At 38.7% G+C, this 17,157-nt stretch overlaps 3 protein-coding genes and 1 long non-coding RNA gene across 6 annotated transcripts; 1 reads left to right on the top strand and 3 right to left on the bottom strand.

Moving 5' to 3' along the window:
- Positions 1-54: 54 nt before the first annotated feature.
- On the bottom strand, positions 55-3,624 carry eif3ja (eukaryotic translation initiation factor 3, subunit Ja). Its single transcript, XM_084671523.1, has 8 exons — positions 3,502-3,624; positions 3,290-3,378; positions 2,705-2,756; positions 2,505-2,602; positions 2,305-2,419; positions 2,026-2,187; positions 1,602-1,675; positions 55-1,510 (listed from the first exon to the last, which is right to left on the bottom strand). The coding sequence occupies exons 1-8, from the start codon at positions 3,521-3,523 to the stop codon at positions 1,376-1,378; spliced, it is 747 nt and encodes a 248-aa protein (XP_084527649.1). The 5' UTR covers positions 3,524-3,624; the 3' UTR covers positions 55-1,375.
- A 159-nt stretch (positions 3,625-3,783) lies between these two features.
- On the bottom strand, positions 3,784-10,263 carry ctdspl2a (CTD (carboxy-terminal domain, RNA polymerase II, polypeptide A) small phosphatase like 2a). 2 transcript variants are annotated; one of them, XM_084671515.1, is made up of 13 exons: positions 10,103-10,261; positions 8,191-8,400; positions 7,977-8,088; positions 7,662-7,808; positions 7,260-7,469; positions 7,058-7,151; positions 6,813-6,924; positions 6,490-6,576; positions 6,320-6,382; positions 6,068-6,147; positions 5,602-5,728; positions 5,415-5,510; positions 3,784-4,987 (listed from the first exon to the last, which is right to left on the bottom strand). In XM_084671515.1, the coding sequence occupies exons 2-13, from the start codon at positions 8,377-8,379 to the stop codon at positions 4,922-4,924; spliced, it is 1,383 nt and encodes a 460-aa protein (XP_084527641.1). In that variant the 5' UTR covers positions 8,380-8,400; positions 10,103-10,261; the 3' UTR covers positions 3,784-4,921. The 2 variants fall into 2 exon arrangements, with proteins under 2 accessions (XP_084527641.1, XP_084527642.1); XM_084671516.1 differs by lacking the exons at positions 3,784-4,987; positions 5,415-5,510; positions 5,602-5,728 and adding an exon at positions 5,744-5,961 and having other exon boundaries at positions 10,103-10,263.
- Positions 10,264-10,283: 20 nt separating this feature from the next.
- LOC146259165 (uncharacterized) lies at positions 10,284-11,679 on the top strand. Its single transcript, XR_014729668.1, has 2 exons — positions 10,284-10,327; positions 10,605-11,679. It is a non-coding gene; the product is annotated as an uncharacterized LOC146259165 (long non-coding RNA).
- On the bottom strand, positions 11,120-16,076 carry sqor (sulfide quinone oxidoreductase). 2 transcript variants are annotated; one of them, XM_084671519.1, is made up of 10 exons: positions 15,721-16,076; positions 14,558-14,775; positions 14,192-14,362; positions 13,825-13,878; positions 13,512-13,706; positions 13,136-13,345; positions 12,875-13,058; positions 12,481-12,548; positions 12,222-12,400; positions 11,120-12,119 (listed from the first exon to the last, which is right to left on the bottom strand). In XM_084671519.1, the coding sequence occupies exons 1-10, from the start codon at positions 15,731-15,733 to the stop codon at positions 12,062-12,064; spliced, it is 1,350 nt and encodes a 449-aa protein (XP_084527645.1). In that variant the 5' UTR covers positions 15,734-16,076; the 3' UTR covers positions 11,120-12,061. The 2 variants fall into 2 exon arrangements, with proteins under 2 accessions (XP_084527645.1, XP_084527646.1); XM_084671520.1 differs by having other exon boundaries at positions 15,920-16,076.
- Positions 16,077-17,157: the final 1,081 nt, after the last annotated feature.

Here is a 17,157-nt window from a genome sequence, read left to right as displayed (position 1 = left end):
CAGACTTAAATATTGCTACAGTAAAATACCACAAAATCTTTAGAAAATAAATAATTCATTAAATGCATGCATTTTATTTGTTGTGTTTTTGATGGTACCAGACCCATATGGCTATTTTCAAATATGAAAAACATTTGACTTTAAATAACCAAATATTCCCTAATTTAACAAAGCATTTATTAAATTAGGACCATAATAAAATAACACTGCAGTCTTCAATGAATGAATTGCCAACCCAGAACACACAAAAGGTTTTGTAGTCACATTACATCCTCAAAATAAAGTTGGTCCATTCTATACAGAGCTGGTTCTTGCCTTACTTGATACAAGCCATGCAAATTTTTGCAAACAGACCAATTACAACTTCTCATTCAAACTCTGATGATACAATGTAATAAGGGCTGGGTCTTACAGCAATTACAAACTCTGTCCAACAGTGACACAATACAGCTACATAATAATACACGTCCATAATTGGTGGTTCAGAGGTGTAGTACACTAGAGCTGCCAGCTTGATATCTTCACATTTAAAATATGGTCATTCCTCATCAGTGCAGCTCCATATTCAAGACTATTCAACCAACAAATGCAGATCTATGCATCAGCCCAATTGAAATTCGAAATCTCTTCAGATGAAACTTAATCTCTAATGCTGAACACATCAATTTCAACATAACGTGTTGAAGTTTTCATTTTGAGTAACTTTAATCTGTCTTTTTTTTTTATCTTTTTTTCTTCATACCTCAAAGTACAAAAGTCAGTTTGTTGAGCCCTGGCATGGTTTTCTTTTCAAGTACAAAAAAAGTTAAAACATTTATAAATCTTTGTATTATCAGTCCTTTTCCCATCTCTTAAACATGGTGTAATCAAATGAATCATTACACCCTAAATGTAAACATAAGTTAAATCCATAATACCAATGCCGTTATATCATTTAACCAATCAACCTCTTCTATTAATCTGTGCATATATCATGTCTGGAAACCCCAACTGAGTGACAAAATGTGCTGGTTTACATTAATTAAACAAATGCAGTTTCATGTTTTGGAATGTCTACCTACAAGTTAGTGATGCATATTGACAAACTGATTTGCATAACTCATTGCGATGGACACTAACAATGGAGTTGTGCAAACAGTGAAGATGTTGCTGTCAGACAAAGTAATAAAAAAGAAAATACAAAATATAATAACATAATATAAACAGGCAATGGTCTTCCAGTAACTAGTTTGTCTATTCAGTGACATCATGAATCTAATTGTTTGGTCTTAAAACTATTGAATAGGGATAGGATGCAATTTAAGGGTTTTCAAGGATGGTTCGGATCAGTTGAGAGGATTACTTTAGCAAAGCTGTGAGGAATGGACAAATGGTGTTACATAAAGTCTTCATAGTCCTGTGCATATCCTCCATCAAACTCGCCATAATCTGCAAGGTCATCTTTCATCTTAGCCTTGAACCCTCCAGCAGGAACCACTCCTCTCTTCTTGGTCTTCCCTTTCTTTAGTTGCTGTAAAACAACAGATTGTCATTCACCCAATTTATTATTAGACGTTTGTTTTAAAGAACTGAAAGGAATATATTCTTGAAAAAGGACCAACCTTTTCCTGTTTCTGTTTCTCACTGAGCAAGGCCATGAGCGAGCCACTTATTTTCTTCAAGTCTTCCACTTCCACTGCAAAGTCAACCAGATCAATTAAACTACACTAATTCTAACCATCTAACAATAGCCTTTGTGCTACCTTTGGGTCACATGACCCAAAGGTTCACAACGAACCATTGTTGGGTTGTGACAATTTTACCCAATACAAATAAAAAGCATTTTATTTTTACCTTCGCGCTGAGATAGCCTGACTGTTAAAAGAAAATGCTTTACTTTGTTTTTGCATGTGGTAAAGTTGTCGCAATACGATGGTGGGTCACAATGGCTGATGGGTCACAATGACCCGAAGAGAACACAAGGGATGGTTGGGAGTCATGACACCTTTTCCCAGTAACAGTTCCTGTATTTCAGGCATTACTCACATGAAAGACAGAGGTCTCGAAATAACGAATCCAGGAAGTTGGAGTAATGTATGGATTTTTCATATGGTGATATTTTGTCTTTCAGTAACTTCTCGAATTCTGTAAAGTCATCTTTAGACGAGGGACTTATGGCATCAATTCCTGTTACGCTGTTTGATACACCTTAGGAGAGAAATGTTCACATTATTGACCTCCCATTCACAATCAAGCTAGAACTTGCGACTACTATATAGTCTGAGTCTTTTCACTTTGTCTCACAAGCCTATTTATTTTACTCACCAAAAGCATCTTTTGCAAGTTCAAGGTCTGCTTCCTCTTGGAGTTTCTGGACTTTGAGTTTCTCAGCCAGTTCCTCTTCTGGTGTGAGTTCACTTATTTCGTGGGATTCCTGTAACTAAAAATTGAATAAATAATATGTAAATAATTTTCATAGAAAAATTAAGCCATCCTATACATCTAGAAGCTCTAAATCAACTCACCCGTCTCTTCAGTTCCTCTTGCTTTTTTCTTTGAATAATTTCTTTTTCTTTGATTTTGTCACTTAATTTCTTTTTTTCTGAATTTTTTGCTTCTGAAACTTGAACAGATTTACATGCTTGTTAAATTGATCAGTTTATATTTGTACGTTTTCCCAATACTTATGGGAACCTATAGTTTGAACTCTAGCAAGTAGGCCTACCTGTTTTCTGTTGTTGAGGCTTTAATTCCTCCTCTTCGTCATCCCAGTTGTCCTGCAACGGGGGTAAGAAGAAAACTTAAACCTGCTGGGCTGGGAATATTGGACCTCAACGTACTGTAGTATCGGGGAAGCTAAATTCAATTTTCAAGTACACAACAAAAAAAAGTCCTCAACTGAACTCCACAACTGCAAGCTCAGCACCGGCTTCAGAGAAGGAAAACACAGCCGGATCGCCGTGCGGCTAAGTAATACATAAAACGGGTTCAGTCCTCGCGTTTACATTAGGAAAAACGGAGTTAATGCTAGCTCGTCTGTTGTAACATGACAAGTGAAGAGCAGCTAGCTGTACACTTCACGTTCCACTAAATTTAGTTTCTAATCAAACTAGCTCTAGTTTACTAAACTGTAAGTAACTGTAGTGGTAATCTACAGTCAGTACGTGCAATGCTAGAATTGTTCCTGCAAAAACATTACGGATTCGCTATCTAGCTGTAGCTAGAGCAACAGAAAACTGGTTAAAGCTACATACAGGTGTTGGCCAATGATGTTATATTTTACTAGCTCGAGTGCTAGCAGGTTGTCTACCTTGACATCTTCCTCCTCGTCCTCGCCTTCCCATTTGTCCAATACAGCAGCCTTCTTTGTCGTTTCATCCGCTTCGAAAGTGTCAGCATCTAATTAACAGAAAGATGTCAATGTCAGACTGCAATATCGCCCTTTTAGTAGTGACCAGATGTGTTTATCCCACATAAACTGTTAAAATTAACAGGCGACAACACTGACAGATAGAAACTTACCCCAAGAATCCTCCTCCGCCATTTTTGACTGCGTCTACGTACTAAATTCCTCATGTCCGAGTAGTTTACCACTTTGGTTCCGCAGAGGAATGGTGAAAATGCGAGGACGGTACCAACCTTTTACTTGGGGCATTCCTAGTTTCCAAACTAAAACTAGGAGGTACGTAGTATTATAAGCAGTTACAAAACTATAATTAAAAAGGCACAGTTGTGCCAACAAATGGTTCCAAATCATGTCCAGTATAATCAAACAATTTCTAGTACAAAAAAAACCCATGATACTTCTCTTCGTTGTATAAAAATGTATTTATGATCAAGGAAACCATGGAGTAACACTGAATACAACAGGAGTGACCATTTAGTCAACAACACAGAGTCTTCTGTCAAACATGACTCATACATAATAGATTTCTTACACAAGACTGAAAACATCATTAATAAAATAAAAAAGATTAAAAAATAAAATAAAAATATTAAAAATGTTGGCCAATTGCTGGTGCTACATTTCCAAAACTGCCATACATGACAATTTGAAGTTATAATTGTGTACAAAATTGACAGGATTTTACATTTACTTACATGAGTTGAATGAGTTGTAATAATCTTGTAAGTGCAGAATCTTTTGAAAACTGGAATCTCAAATATAAATGTTGAACTTCTGGCCATTTGTTTGTCTTAATAGTATTCAGTTGAAATCCTAATCTAGATTACATTACATAACTTTTAAAACATCATGATTTCATAAACATTTCTCCCCAAAACACACATCCTCAAACTGTTTTTTTTTTTTTTTTTTTAACAGAGACTACATAACTGCATTTAATGGATTAAAGGAGACTAGAAAAAATGCAGGCAAACAGTAAAGTAGTTCTGTAGCATCAACTTCACACAAAATAGGATTTATTTTTGTAGGTAAAAAAAAAAAAAACGAAAAACGAAACTAAAATGAATATACTCAAGCAGAAACTGAAAGAAGACTTAAAAACCTTGATGAAAATATATACATGTCATATATATACATGTAATTGAAAGTGTGTAGATTATACAATTTGACTGGCTATGCCAATGAGATTGCAGTTGAGCCACAAATTCCGAATTCTGCAAGACATTCAGTTTCATCAGTCCAAAACTGTAGCTGCAATATGAATGTTAATCTTACAAGATGACACATTTCATTTTAAAACTTCTCTCTGGAAAGCCAGCCAAATGCAGAAGACTTCTGGTGGTGTTACAGTTCGGATTCAGTACATAAAACATTTGCTAAACTCAAATATAGATCTAGCCGTTTCTTTGCACTTGAAAAGGTAATTCCAATGCTGGAACCCATTTAACTGCCTAATTTGATTCTTGAATTAGTCTTACTTTTCATTTTCAACAATGTCCTCATCCATCTTACAAGGTTTGAGTTTCTTCTAAGGACTCAGTCTGGGGGTAGAAGGTCATGGAGACGAAACCTGTCTTGGACGTGTGGTCTTACGTCTTCATTCTGTAAAGCGGATTGATACAAATTAAGGACACAAACGACAGCTAACCAACTCCAACGCAAAGGACAATTAAAGGACTATAGGGTGTCCAGAAGCCATGTTCAGAATCAGAATGGGTTTTAAATCGCCATGAAAGTTTGCACAGACAAGGAATTTACTTGTATATAAGGCGAAAATCTTAAATAAGTGGTGTAAGTTTAAACAAGTCTAACTATACTATACAAAAGGTGCAATGTTTAATTAACTAATACTAAGAGGACAGGTAAGTTAAATAAAATAAATAAAAAATAGCTATAATGTACAATATAAAAAAATACAAATAGGGTGCTTAGTGCAAATATGACATGGGTGCAATATATGGCAATGGTTTAAAGTTCATGACCACACATTGAAATTCACTTGGGTAGAAGTTTGATATCATCCACTCACCAGTTGCACAAGCTTCTCCAGGAAAGGAACCAGCTTTAGGAGCTCGTTGTCATTTCTGTCCATGAACCAGCTTTCAATCGGAATCCCATTGGAAAGCTGTTTTATGCAAAGCATTTAGGAGTTAAATTTAACAATGACCAATGTTGAATTTACAAGGTTAAAAAGTACAGACTGAATGAAGCCTTACCTGGTAGGCAAAGGCTTGAGGCGAATTGTCAATTATTATAGTCTTTGAAAGATCCCTTCCAAGAATGTTCAGGTCTTTGATGTAGTTTCCCTGCACACACACACAGTGCTCACGAAACAGCCGGTGTCTGTGAGAGACAAGAAATGGTCAGTGGGCCAGCTTCTGAACATGATTGGCACAGAGAGTTTTCGCATAAAGATTTAGGTTCCTAGCCAATTCAGTCTCCTGCAAATGGAAGTATGATAGAACTTACAATTTAAATTTTTAGTTTATTTCAGTTGTGAAAAGGTAGTTGTTTTGGTTGACTAGTTTTTCCCAAGTCAGTGACAGCCCCAGGAACATTGAGGAGGTACCCCAGCTCTACCAACAAATAGACATCTTACTATTTTTCTATGCACGTTTATCAGTTAGTGAATGTGAATGGTGGGGGGGGGGATTACACAAATCCTTGTTTTTTGACACTGACCTGACTAGCTTTTTCTTGGGGTCCAGGATGTTAAGCAACTTATCTGCATACACTTTCTTTGAGGCAGTGAAGAGAATGATCTATGAATAATAAAACAACAAGATCAGTGCATAGCTCATGCAATTACTACCACTGTTAAAGAACTACAACAGTAAGAGTCAAATATTGTTGATGACCGTCTCTGAATGAGCACGTCCTTTCAAATTCTAAACTGGTATGCATGGATTGCGTGACAATAAAACAAAATCTCACCTCATAGATTTGAGACATGCGTTCAAGGAACTCTCTGAAGAAAGGCCTCAACCTTACATACACCTACAAATAATAAAGAAACACGTTTAGGATTCATATCCCCTTATCTCAGTGATAGATTAGCATTTCCTGTGTTAATGGGGGGGGGGGGATGGCCCAGTGGTAAGTACCTGGTATATGACGTCTTGAAAAAGTACAGGAAAGGTCAGCGCTGCATCCTCAAGCTCGTTTAAGCTACAATGCACCAACGTTTCATCCTGACAAAGAAGCAAAGAACTATTTGATGACATGACACTGACATTCAATAAACACATCAAACTCTAAATGTAATGCAGAACACAATTATTATCAAGTTGTGAATATAATAATGCCTGTACAGTACTAAAATCTCACACACACAGTGTGTGAGACACAAAGATTATAACGACATGAAAGTATTTCAATATAAAGTCTTGCTAAAGATATTTTACTTGCAAAAACTGTTGTTACTAACCAGATCCAAGACCAAGGAGAACTCTGGGGTGCTGCGTGTTTTTAAAGGCAGCGCTGGTTTACGAGTCCTCTGTTCTTCAGTCAGTGGAGGCACGTGTTTGATGAAGAAGTACCTGCAAATTAGGGATACATTTATCAAACGGACCATTAAATATATATATATTTTTTGGTTTTTTTTTTTTATGTATATATTTCTTCATGTTCCAGAAGTATCCATCTTACTAAATTAGGCACAAGGCTACTCACGGATCAAAGACCTCCCAGTCCTCCTCATATGAGCCCTGGGCAGGGGCAGAGTGTGGGGCATGAGGGTAACCGGTGTTGGGGGTGACTCCAGGAGCTTATAATCAAACGTCTGGTTAAACATACCGTCGACAAAATACAGAGCAAACCCTTATAGAATAACTTGTGCATTTGATGGACTGAAAACACTGAAGGTCGTGCTTACAAGTCAGTGGGGGCATATCTGTTTCAGTCACAATCTCTCCTTCTTCAACTGTTGTATCCGGGGAAAGATGAGGGTCTGCAGGACACAGAGAGATGCCCTCTGCACATGTAGGCGTACTGGAGGGAATCTCATCCACCTCTTCCATGTCAAGCTGCTTCATAACTTCTTCAGCCTCTACTGCCTGCCCAGGGGACTCAGACCCAGGAGTGGCTAATGGGAAGAACACACACACACACACACACACACACACACACACACACACACACACACACACACACACACACACACACACGCTATGAAAACAGGAAGCATCTCATGAGCATACCATCTATCCAAGACTATAGGTTGAATCTATGGGGAAAATACTACATGGTTTAGTTTTTTTGTTTGTTTGTTTTTTACCCGTCTTGGTTGGTGGTGAAAAGAAGTTGAAGACGGGGGAGAAGATTGTCCCCAGCAAGGAGGTGCGGGGTGGGCTGCTTGCTGCCTCAACAGGAGCCTCCATTTTCCCATTTGCTTTTAAGGGTTTGCTGACACAAGTCATTGTTTCTGAGGAAATACATAAATACATTCAAAAACTCTTAGCTCTGTTACAAAATCAACTGACACATTAAAACAGGACAGGCAGAAGGAAAACTTATTGTGTTCATGGGAGATGAAATTGTTACAAAGTTGTGCTACAAGCATCATCAAGGACAAGTGATCTTTCCTCGCTACCTTTCGTGCCTCTTCGGCAAACCCGACCTCCAGTCGGATGTGTAGATGTGATCAGGTTGCTGTCAAGACTACACTCAATACGAGTTCTTTTAGCCGGGACTTCATGATCCACCTGTGAAATTATAGTTAGAAGAGCACTGAGTAAGCACTGCCCTAAGAAAAAAATATATTTTTAAGTACTACAGTGAAACTTTGTGACAACACAAACGCGCACCTTGACAGCATTTCCCCGAATAAATTTTTTGATGGTGGAGAACAGGCCCGTTTCATTCTTCTGCATTCTGCCTCTGGTCGGAGTGGAATCCACTTTGCAGTGTTTCCGTTTGGCCTGGGACGCACGGGCTCTACGGCCTCGCCCTGGGTCTGGCTGCTGAGAAGCTGCGCGCACTCTCAGCTTCATCATTTAAAATCGTCACATATATGGCTGACAAAGAAGAGGGAGTAGTATCACTTTATTATCAGAGAAAAGTCTGTCAACAAATTGTAAATACAGCATGAGATAATATCGTACAACGAACAAAATAACATGATAGGTTTTTAAGTAATTTGATATCCTAGCCGCCAGCTAGTTAAGTAATCAAAGTGTAAAAGTGTTAAACTAAACAGGAGCAAGTGTTAAAAGATTGTTTAACACCAGTGCTACATCTTGACACAGTTAGTCAAGCACTACTGCCGCACTGCATAATGCAGTCACAATTTACAGAGAACTTGTCTATAATGAGAATGTCTTAATGATGTAGCTGGCTCTAGTTGGAATGGAACACATTGGTACCATAGGACGTCCTTCAAGAGAAGCAACTGGTAGGAGGATTACACGGCTGTGTATAAAAGTGGGCGGTGTTCGCTTTCAGGCAAACGTACTCTGGCTAAGATCAGTCAACATACACAAAACATTGTCAAACCAACAGCATGGTTAGTTTCACACAAAAAGTAGTCTAGCCAGTTCACGTTTTCTTCATTGAGATAAAGCCAGGAATCCAGACATGTCAGCTAGTCTAACACTGAACAGAGACTGCTAACTACCGAGCGAAGGAACAGTATTAGCATCGGTGGATACCTGAGCTAACTAGTACGTACATAGCGCTGATACAAGTGTAACGAATAACAAACACCCCGCCTTATACACAAATATATCAAGGCAACTAGATAGACAACACGGTTGTAGACCTAGAGCTTAGGATGTTGAAGATCTGCAATTAGCGGTCCTAGTACACAGTACGTCTTGTATATAGCTTGCTGTGTTAGCTCTAGCTAGCAGCATAGTGGTTGAGGCGGTGTTAATACAGAACACTACAATAATACAGGAACTTTTTGACATAACAAAGGGGGCGTTGCTGTTCGGGAAATTATTCAGCTCCAAGGCTCGATCATGTGTACTTTGACTAGTGGCTACCTCACCTGCTTGAATTAGCAAGATAAGCTAACTACAGTACTCGACGAAAAAGTGAGCTGTCTGTAGCTAGCCCCGTTTAAAAAATATTTGTCTAGCCTAGTAGAGCTAGTTCAGCACTACAGTACCAGTTTGTTTACAGTACCAGCTGTCTAGAATACCAGACAATTCACCTAGATATATTTGCATTATTACCAAAATGTTTTACATGGTGGGCCGAGCACAAGCATAGTAATGCAGCACAAGGCAGACAGGCAACTGGTCTACTTTATTTGGGTAGCTAATGCTAACGTAGCTATTTCAGTTAGCTCGTTTGCCAGATGAGCTGTCGTCGGACACGCTGACCGACTAGCTAGCTAACAGACAACCGTTCACGTATCGAATAGTCCAACGTTGCCAGAGCAGAACTTGGACTGGAGATTAATGCTAGAAGCTCTATATTTATTGAACGCATTTTGCTATTGATAAACATGAATTCAGATTTTGAAACTAAACAACATCTGTATAGCTAGAGCTAGGTACATTAGCTAAAACATCCTACAGAGTCCATTTCTGCGCTTCCTAGAACGTTTCATACAAGCAATACATTCTGTAGCAAGCTAAACAAGCTACATAGCTGGTACCTAGCACTCAAGCTATTCAGCAAGACTAACATTAGCTCGCTAGCTTGCTAGCTAACTGGAAAAAGGGCAATCGATTCTGAATCAAACACACGTCATTATAACTCATTACTTACCGACAATCTAAGAAACGAAATCCTTAGCTCGTGCCCAGACAACTGGTAGCCGCAACGGAGCCGCCACCGAAAGAGGTAGGGCCGTCGTTGTCGCTGCCAGCTGTGTAGAACTGGATCACAAATACAGACCATCCACTGGATGTTTGGACGCCATTTCCCGCCTCATAACAAACACAGTGGGTGCACTTGATTTACAAACGGATGCGACACAGATGACACATGCAGGTTTGATCTACAGCAAGACATTTGTGTAGTGGATTATCTGCTGTAAAATGAAAATACATTCCTGGGATTTTCATTGTGAACAATAGAATTCCATTATGTGTATGGTATTTGATTCCTATTTTTATTTTTTTGTGGGGCGGGGTGAAAGAGAGAGAAAGAGGGTCGGGGGCTTACTTGGCATCCAACGTAAATCCCAATGGGTCTGAGAAACATTTTAATTTGTTCTTTGTTCTAGACCAAAAAAATACTGAATTGTATATCAAACTATGCACACTAGATTCCAAGACGGCTGAAGTCAGAGCTGGACGTGGGGACCAAATCTACAGGGTGCCTTTGACATCTGACAGCAGGATCCTAACAGGCGGCCTTACACTTTACACACTGTTGTGAAGAGCAGACACACGAGAATACAATGCAGACACAAACACTGGCACACAAGTTCATCCATCCAAAAGCAAATAAGAGATGTGCACAGAGGTGCCTCCACTCACTCCCAGTGCTTGTACCCCCTTTGTTTTTCACGATGTGAAATCCATTGAAGGATCAGTCTCCACGTCTAAAATCCCGCGGTGGGATGTGACTGTGAAAACAACTCGACCCCCCCCCCCCTTCTTCACCTCCACGGACAGCGGCTCAGGCAGATACATGGGAGGTTTGAACCTTTCCTGCTTCTCAGTCAGCTGGCACGAGACACGTCTGTGGTCCTCTAGCTGGTTGGGAAGACCTCAGAGGTCAAATGCACGGGCTTCCCCAAACAGGTGAGAACATAGGACTACAAATAAATCAGCGGTATGAGTTTGACAAGTATAAGCTTTATTTCTTATCGAACAGTTACCATTCTCAGCTATCGGGATGACCTCCTCCTAACCATGATGCACACATTGCTATGATGGAGGTGGTGTTAAGACAAAGATCAATTCTAAAGCTTGTATGATTTTTTTTGGTAAGATCTTCGGTTTCTTTCGTCTTTTTCTCTGTAAATTGCGGTGAAAGTGTTCTTGTTACGCTGAACAGCTGGGATAAAGTGGACAATGGTGCCAACTAGTGGTCAAATCACACCATTGCATTCCTTAAAAAACAGTAAAAACTGTGCTAAGGGGGAAAAGGACATGTTGTTCCCACTGTGAGTGACACATGAATATACAGTACCAGTTTTGTACACCATCATGTGTTGCAATTGCCTTGTTTTTGTACTGTTTATAAAACTCTGAACCCTCTGATTCAGAGAGACTTGCTAAGGCATTCCTGGCTTCTTGATGTGGTTGTTCCTTTGTCTTTTATTCCACAAAAGAAAGTAAAAAGTATTGGCTAAAACATGCAAACAAAAATTAAAAAGGACAACAACTCTTAAATGTCTTTACGATTTGTAAATTATATCAGAAAAGTTAACAAAAATGTTGTATAAACTATTGTGAAATAGCTGATAGTTGATAAGATATACACCACAATGTCAAAAGTGGACACAACACTTGTGATTGGTACAAACACAGTAACTTATGACTGAATAGTGTATTGGTTAGCCAAGAGTATGATAGTATTGATGAGTGGTTAACCTTAGTAATAGACTTTGAGAGAGTTGTAATCTGGTATCACACATATTTTTCTTTCACTAAACAGACATCGGCACAGTGTGCATTTGAGTAATCATATAATTTGTGCTGTTTAACATGTTGTACTCACAATCAGTGACTAATTGAATGATGGGTATCGGACAGAAAAACCTGCTTAACAAAGTTATTTCATCCCAAGATGCATGATTTTCCTGTAAGGTCCTGGTCCACCCCACCAGCCCCTTGAGAAAGAAAAAGAGAATTAAGAGCGCTTAAGACTGCAGGGCTCCTTTAAAACCTTGTGTCAGTATACTTTTATAAGGCATCCCGATCAGGCAACTTACTTGAGGAGACCATGCCAGTATAGATGAGGCATGACGTCTGCTTTCATGTGGTACATACTTCGTCTTTCCTTGCTTTGATCAATGGGGAAAGTCTCCAATGGTTGGCCATTGTAATCAAACTCTGCCAGGACAACTGTGTTGTAGCTTGTGACCAATGGACATGATGTGTAGCCATCATACTGCAGACATAATAAGTTGTTAGCATCACTGGAGTATTTCTAGTCCACAAAAAAAGTTGTTCAGTTTTGATGGCCCTCACCTTCTTATCTGGCTTTTCCTTTTTCAACACTTTCGTGATGGTTCTGTCCAACACAGACGACTGAGCAGCTAGGAAAAACAGTAAATTGAATTGCTATTTGTCCCAGCTGGACTTTAGGCTAAACAACAAACAGTAATTTAAGTCCTCGTATGGCTCAGTGATAAACGAAAAAAAGATAAGGAAAAAATATATTTCATTAAACAGACGTTATCTTATAAATGAACTTTGAAAAAAATCCCCTCTATCCAGCTCTATATGATCTGTATATCCAATGTCCATAATAAAGTATACAACTTTTTGGGGGATTTTTTTCAACTTTATTAAAATGCTGTTTACAAAATACTCTTGTGGCTATAGTCCAAGCACAGCAAAGATCCGGAATCTAAACACTTACCAACAGCAGCACCTGTTTTAGCTGTGGGCAGGTTGGTGCAATCTCCAATCCCAAACACATTGGGGTATTTCTTATGCTGTAGGTTGTCTTTGTCGACATCCAACCACCCAGAAGCATCCGACAATGAGGAGCCTTTCAGCACTCCAATGGGTCCCATTGGAGGTGTCACATGCAACATCTCATACTATAGAATAACAATGTCAAAAGTAAGAGCTGGAACTATATAAAGACATATTATTCAAGAAGACGAAAAATGCCTACCTCAAACACTTTGGTTTCTCCAGGTTTGTCAAGGTTCTCAAACACAGCCTCCTGTTTGTCAGCTCGTACCTCAATGAGGTTCTGCCTGAGATTCACTTGTAGATTTCGCCTCTTGACAATTTCCCACAAGGTGTCAGCATATTTCTTGATCCCAAAAAGCACTGGCAGTGATGTATTGTAAATCACTGTGGCATTTGCCCGTCTACCTGTCTGAAACGGGGATCCATTCAACAAGTCGTTTAGTAGCTTTAGAGGAATTAAATGTATCCATCTATGCATCACATATTCTGTACTGTTTATTATTTATAAAGATATTGATCAAAACATATCAATTCCAAGTGACGTGTGTAACTCTGTTTAGAAGTAGGCCTGGTACCTTTCTTAAATATGCATCAGTGAGGTACATAATCTTCTGTGGAGCTCCTGCACACTTCACAGGAGTGTTTGGGAAAGAGAAGATGGCGTTTCCCTCTTTGAAGTTCTGCAAGGCGTTCCATGTCTTTTCCACTGTTTTGACAGAATAATTTGAACCAATCTTTGAATATTCAAAACCTTCAGGTAGACCCTTTATCTTTAGACACCAAGAAAAAAAAAATGTCATTATTAGGCAGAGCAGAAGATTAATAGAATAATTATTTATGACATTTATTTACAAAACGATATGGTACATTCAACCACAGGTAAATTACCTTGTCAAAATGGAGTTCTAGACCAAGAGCCACAATCAGATACTCATATGTGATCTATAAGAAAGAAAAATATGTCAAGTGTCATTGATTGGGCCTAAATTAAAACTTGTTAAAATTAAAAAATTGTTTTTATGGTCTCTTTAAAATAATACTATTCAGACACTTTAATTCAGGCACCCTTTTAGTCAGAATAGTTAAGCTTCAGTGAACACATTCAGTGGAACATACTGAACATTTTTGTCGCTTATGTTAAAGAAACAACTTAGCCACGTGAACTAGAACCAATAGATCTGTGCCAGCTGTAGGGTTGTAGGGGGAGGTGGTGATCGAGAGAGTAAATATATCCTGACCAGTGCTGTTGACATACCTCAACCCCGTTGTCTGTGCGAACAGTGTTTGTGTCTGGGTTTATCTCCTGAACACTGGATTGGACCCACTTCACTCCAGATGGCATTACACTTGCAGTGGTCCGACCAGATGAACCTAGTGTCTTAGCTCCAGCACCAACCAATGTCCATATCGGCTGATAGTAGTGCATCTGAAAACAAATGTTGAAAAGGTTACATGATAGTGCATGAAAAATTTAATGTAACCTGAATTCTGTCATTAACACAATGTTTTCAGTTAATTATGACATTGGTTCGGTGCAAAGTATTTTCAATATCAGTCTTTTAATGTATTTTGTCTTTCAACACACCACAGAGACAGGGTCCCATTTTTGTGAATTGATTACCTCGCTGGGTTCCACAATGGCCACATTCTTAGCACCAAACTTTCTCTTCATTCGAGCACCCATAGTAATTCCTGCACTTCCTCCTCCCAGAACCAGCATCTTGTAGTGCTGCTTGGAGCATGCATTACTGCTCGTGTGAAGATGAAGAATGCCAATGCTGTTAATCTGGCACTGCTTCCAAAAAGCAGGGCGGCAGCATAAGAGGGTGGACATTTTGCCTTAAGAGTTCCCAAGGGTGAAAGACAGTATTCAGCAGTAGTTAGGATATATTGTGACGTCTCCATCTATCAACACATCAGCCTAATGATATCTTGGAGTAAAATTAATTACTATGATGATTTATACATTTTCAAAAACTTCTGATTGCAATAGAGTTACCTTTTTAACCAATGTATTTAGTCCCTGTTTTAATCGTTCTCCATAGTGGAAGAAGAAACTAATTAGCCTATAAACTAAATCAGACATAATCTAACAGGCTGGACTTCTAACATTGCATGGGCACCACCTGTTTACTATTTATTCAACATGTAGCAATGTATCATTTATCGACACAAATCTACATGTAACATTTTGTGATATTGAATAGACCTAATAATTCTATCAACATGCACTTACTGAACACTGTCATTCAGTTCGCACGTGAGCTTAGGCTTACTTCTGTTCCGTGTGTTGACTATTCATAGACAGCTCAATAGATCAAGCTAGGCAACGTCTAGTAATATCTTGGAGAAGTATTTATGTTATACTAAATCATTTACTCATTTACAACACGTTCTTCTTTAACCGATTCGTTTAGTCTTAATCTCTCTCTACTGTGAGAATACAATAATGCAGTCTATTGTTTAAAATCAGAATTAGCCTACATAAATATATTTATGTTGAATTGACCTGTAAAGACAACAGCCTGTTGACTCTATCCAGAACGTATCTATATACTTTGGCATACATAAATATATGAAATATATATTATATATATAAATATGAATTGGCATAAGTAAATGTATAAATATGGGATACACTTTTGGTGAAATTCTCAAGACCTAATCTGTCTAGCAAACAACTCTTTCACTTTGCCGTATTCTAAACCTATCCGACTAGGCGATTGTGTTTTGCATTCAAATTTAAAGAGCTCCAGACAGATTGTGTCGCAGTTATGAACTCACCAACGCGGAACATCAACGTCGAAACCTTAACCCGAAAGTGACACCGCCTACAGTACACACATTAGAAGTTGCAACGTGCAATCACGTTCTTGTGAAACAGCTTATCCTTACAAGAAATTTTGCGCAAATTCAATAGTCCGTGTTCCAGGTTGACCATGCGCGCAGATCTATACCCGATCACTAGCAAACAACGGCTCACCTCAGCTCCAAAAGACGCCCGATTAAAGTAAACCTCACAACCGCCTTCCCAACTGTAAAACAAGACCACAGTTGTGCCAACCTCCACACACTGCTCAAATGACACCCCCACAAAAATGCATAGTCACCTCTACTGTACAAATCAAAATGAAGTTTCATAACAGTTGGCTAACCGCTATGAACACAAGGTGTCACTAATGTACCATAACGGCCATCTGGTCAATTGAGGAGTTTTACAGCAGAAGTAGGCAACCTTCTACTGACCCCGCTTGCCAGGAAAACAAGATAATAATCTTGTTTTTTTGTTTCTCCTTCAATTAACAATGGTTTTGAGAAATAAGTCCTGGTTCTACTTATAGACGTAGGCCTATTCATGCGAAAGCATGAATTAAATGTCATCATTTTGTGTTTAGAACTTTCTGGCAACGATTTGATTTGAGGAAAGCCCTTTCCAGCTTTGGCTTGATAATGCCATTGTGCACAATTAAGGTCCATAAAGAAATGTTTTGTAAGGCTACGTTTTTTATGCAAATATTTGGGATATTTTCCAATTCCATCTGCTAACCACTCACCCAACATCAGTGCAACCTGCCTTGTGGCTTCATGGAAGCAAATTGGGAATGGCTGGCCTATACACTATATGGCCATTATTGGTCATTTACCTAGGTGTCAATTTGAGTTTATTGTTTACCAAATGGTAAACTATGTATTGTTGGCCTTAAAATAGCAAAAGATAGGGTCACGGTTGGACTAACCACTAAAGGTCAATTAAGCCTACACTAGGTAAACTCAATGAAAACCTGGTGAATGCAGTGAAATAAGTGCATGAATGTGCATTCTAGACGTGGTCTGGACGCACGATTGAGGTTTTTCTTGCCATTATTTTTCACCTGAATGGGAAATCCATTACTACCAAATTAATGATGTTGTTAAAGCCTATAATAAAGTTATCCAACATTTAATGTTCAGTTGTTTGCTTGATAAAAGGAGCACGACAAATATTCATCAGATATCAAATCAGATATTACTTTGATGGCTTTTTATGTGACAACACGAACACATACAGTATGCATACCATTCTGAGTGGTTTTCTTCTCCGCTCCCGACAACCTCCATCACCTGTATTAACCAATAACAGCAATATATACGTGACATTTCACCAATCCAACTAATACACTCTATTATAGGATTTAAAAACGCCACATAAAACATTTTGAAATTCCGTATTAAACAAATGTG

This window comes from Hypomesus nipponensis, chromosome 14 (assembly GCF_054491055.1).
Source record: "Hypomesus nipponensis isolate SF chromosome 14, ASM5449105v1, whole genome shotgun sequence".
Classification (NCBI taxonomy): domain Eukaryota; kingdom Metazoa; phylum Chordata; class Actinopteri; order Osmeriformes; family Osmeridae; genus Hypomesus; species Hypomesus nipponensis.
The sequence above is the reverse complement of the archived record's forward strand: the minus strand, read 5'-3'. Positions and strand labels throughout refer to the sequence as shown.

Excerpts from the sequence above, each read along its gene's own strand:
- eif3ja (XM_084671523.1), bottom strand. The coding sequence starts at position 3,523 with ATGGCGGAGGAGGATTCTTGGG. Across the intron at positions 3,379-3,501 it reads GGCGGAGGAGGATTCTTGGG|ATGCTGACACTTTCGAAGCG; the intron begins GTAAGTTTCTAT and ends TCTGTTAATTAG. Across the intron at positions 2,420-2,504 it reads AAGAGGAACTGAAGAGACGG|TTACAGGAATCCCACGAAAT; the intron begins GTGAGTTGATTT and ends TTCAATTTTTAG.
- ctdspl2a (XM_084671515.1), bottom strand. The coding sequence starts at position 8,379 with ATGATGAAGCTGAGAGTGCGCGCAGCTTCTCAGCAGCCAGACCCAGGG. Across the intron at positions 7,470-7,661 it reads TTCACCACCAACCAAGACGG|CCACTCCTGGGTCTGAGTCC; the intron begins GTAAAAAACAAA and ends TCTTCCCATTAG. Across the intron at positions 6,577-6,812 it reads TCTCCTTGGTCTTGGATCTG|GATGAAACGTTGGTGCATTG; the intron begins GTTAGTAACAAC and ends CTTCTTTGTCAG.
- sqor (XM_084671519.1), bottom strand. Across the intron at positions 14,363-14,557 it reads CCATTGTGGAACCCAGCGAG|ATGCACTACTATCAGCCGAT; the intron begins GTAATCAATTCA and ends ATTTGTTTTCAG. Across the intron at positions 12,120-12,221 it reads TACTGGCATGGTCTCCTCAA|GGGCTGGTGGGGTGGACCAG; the intron begins GTAAGTTGCCTG and ends TTCTTTCTCAAG.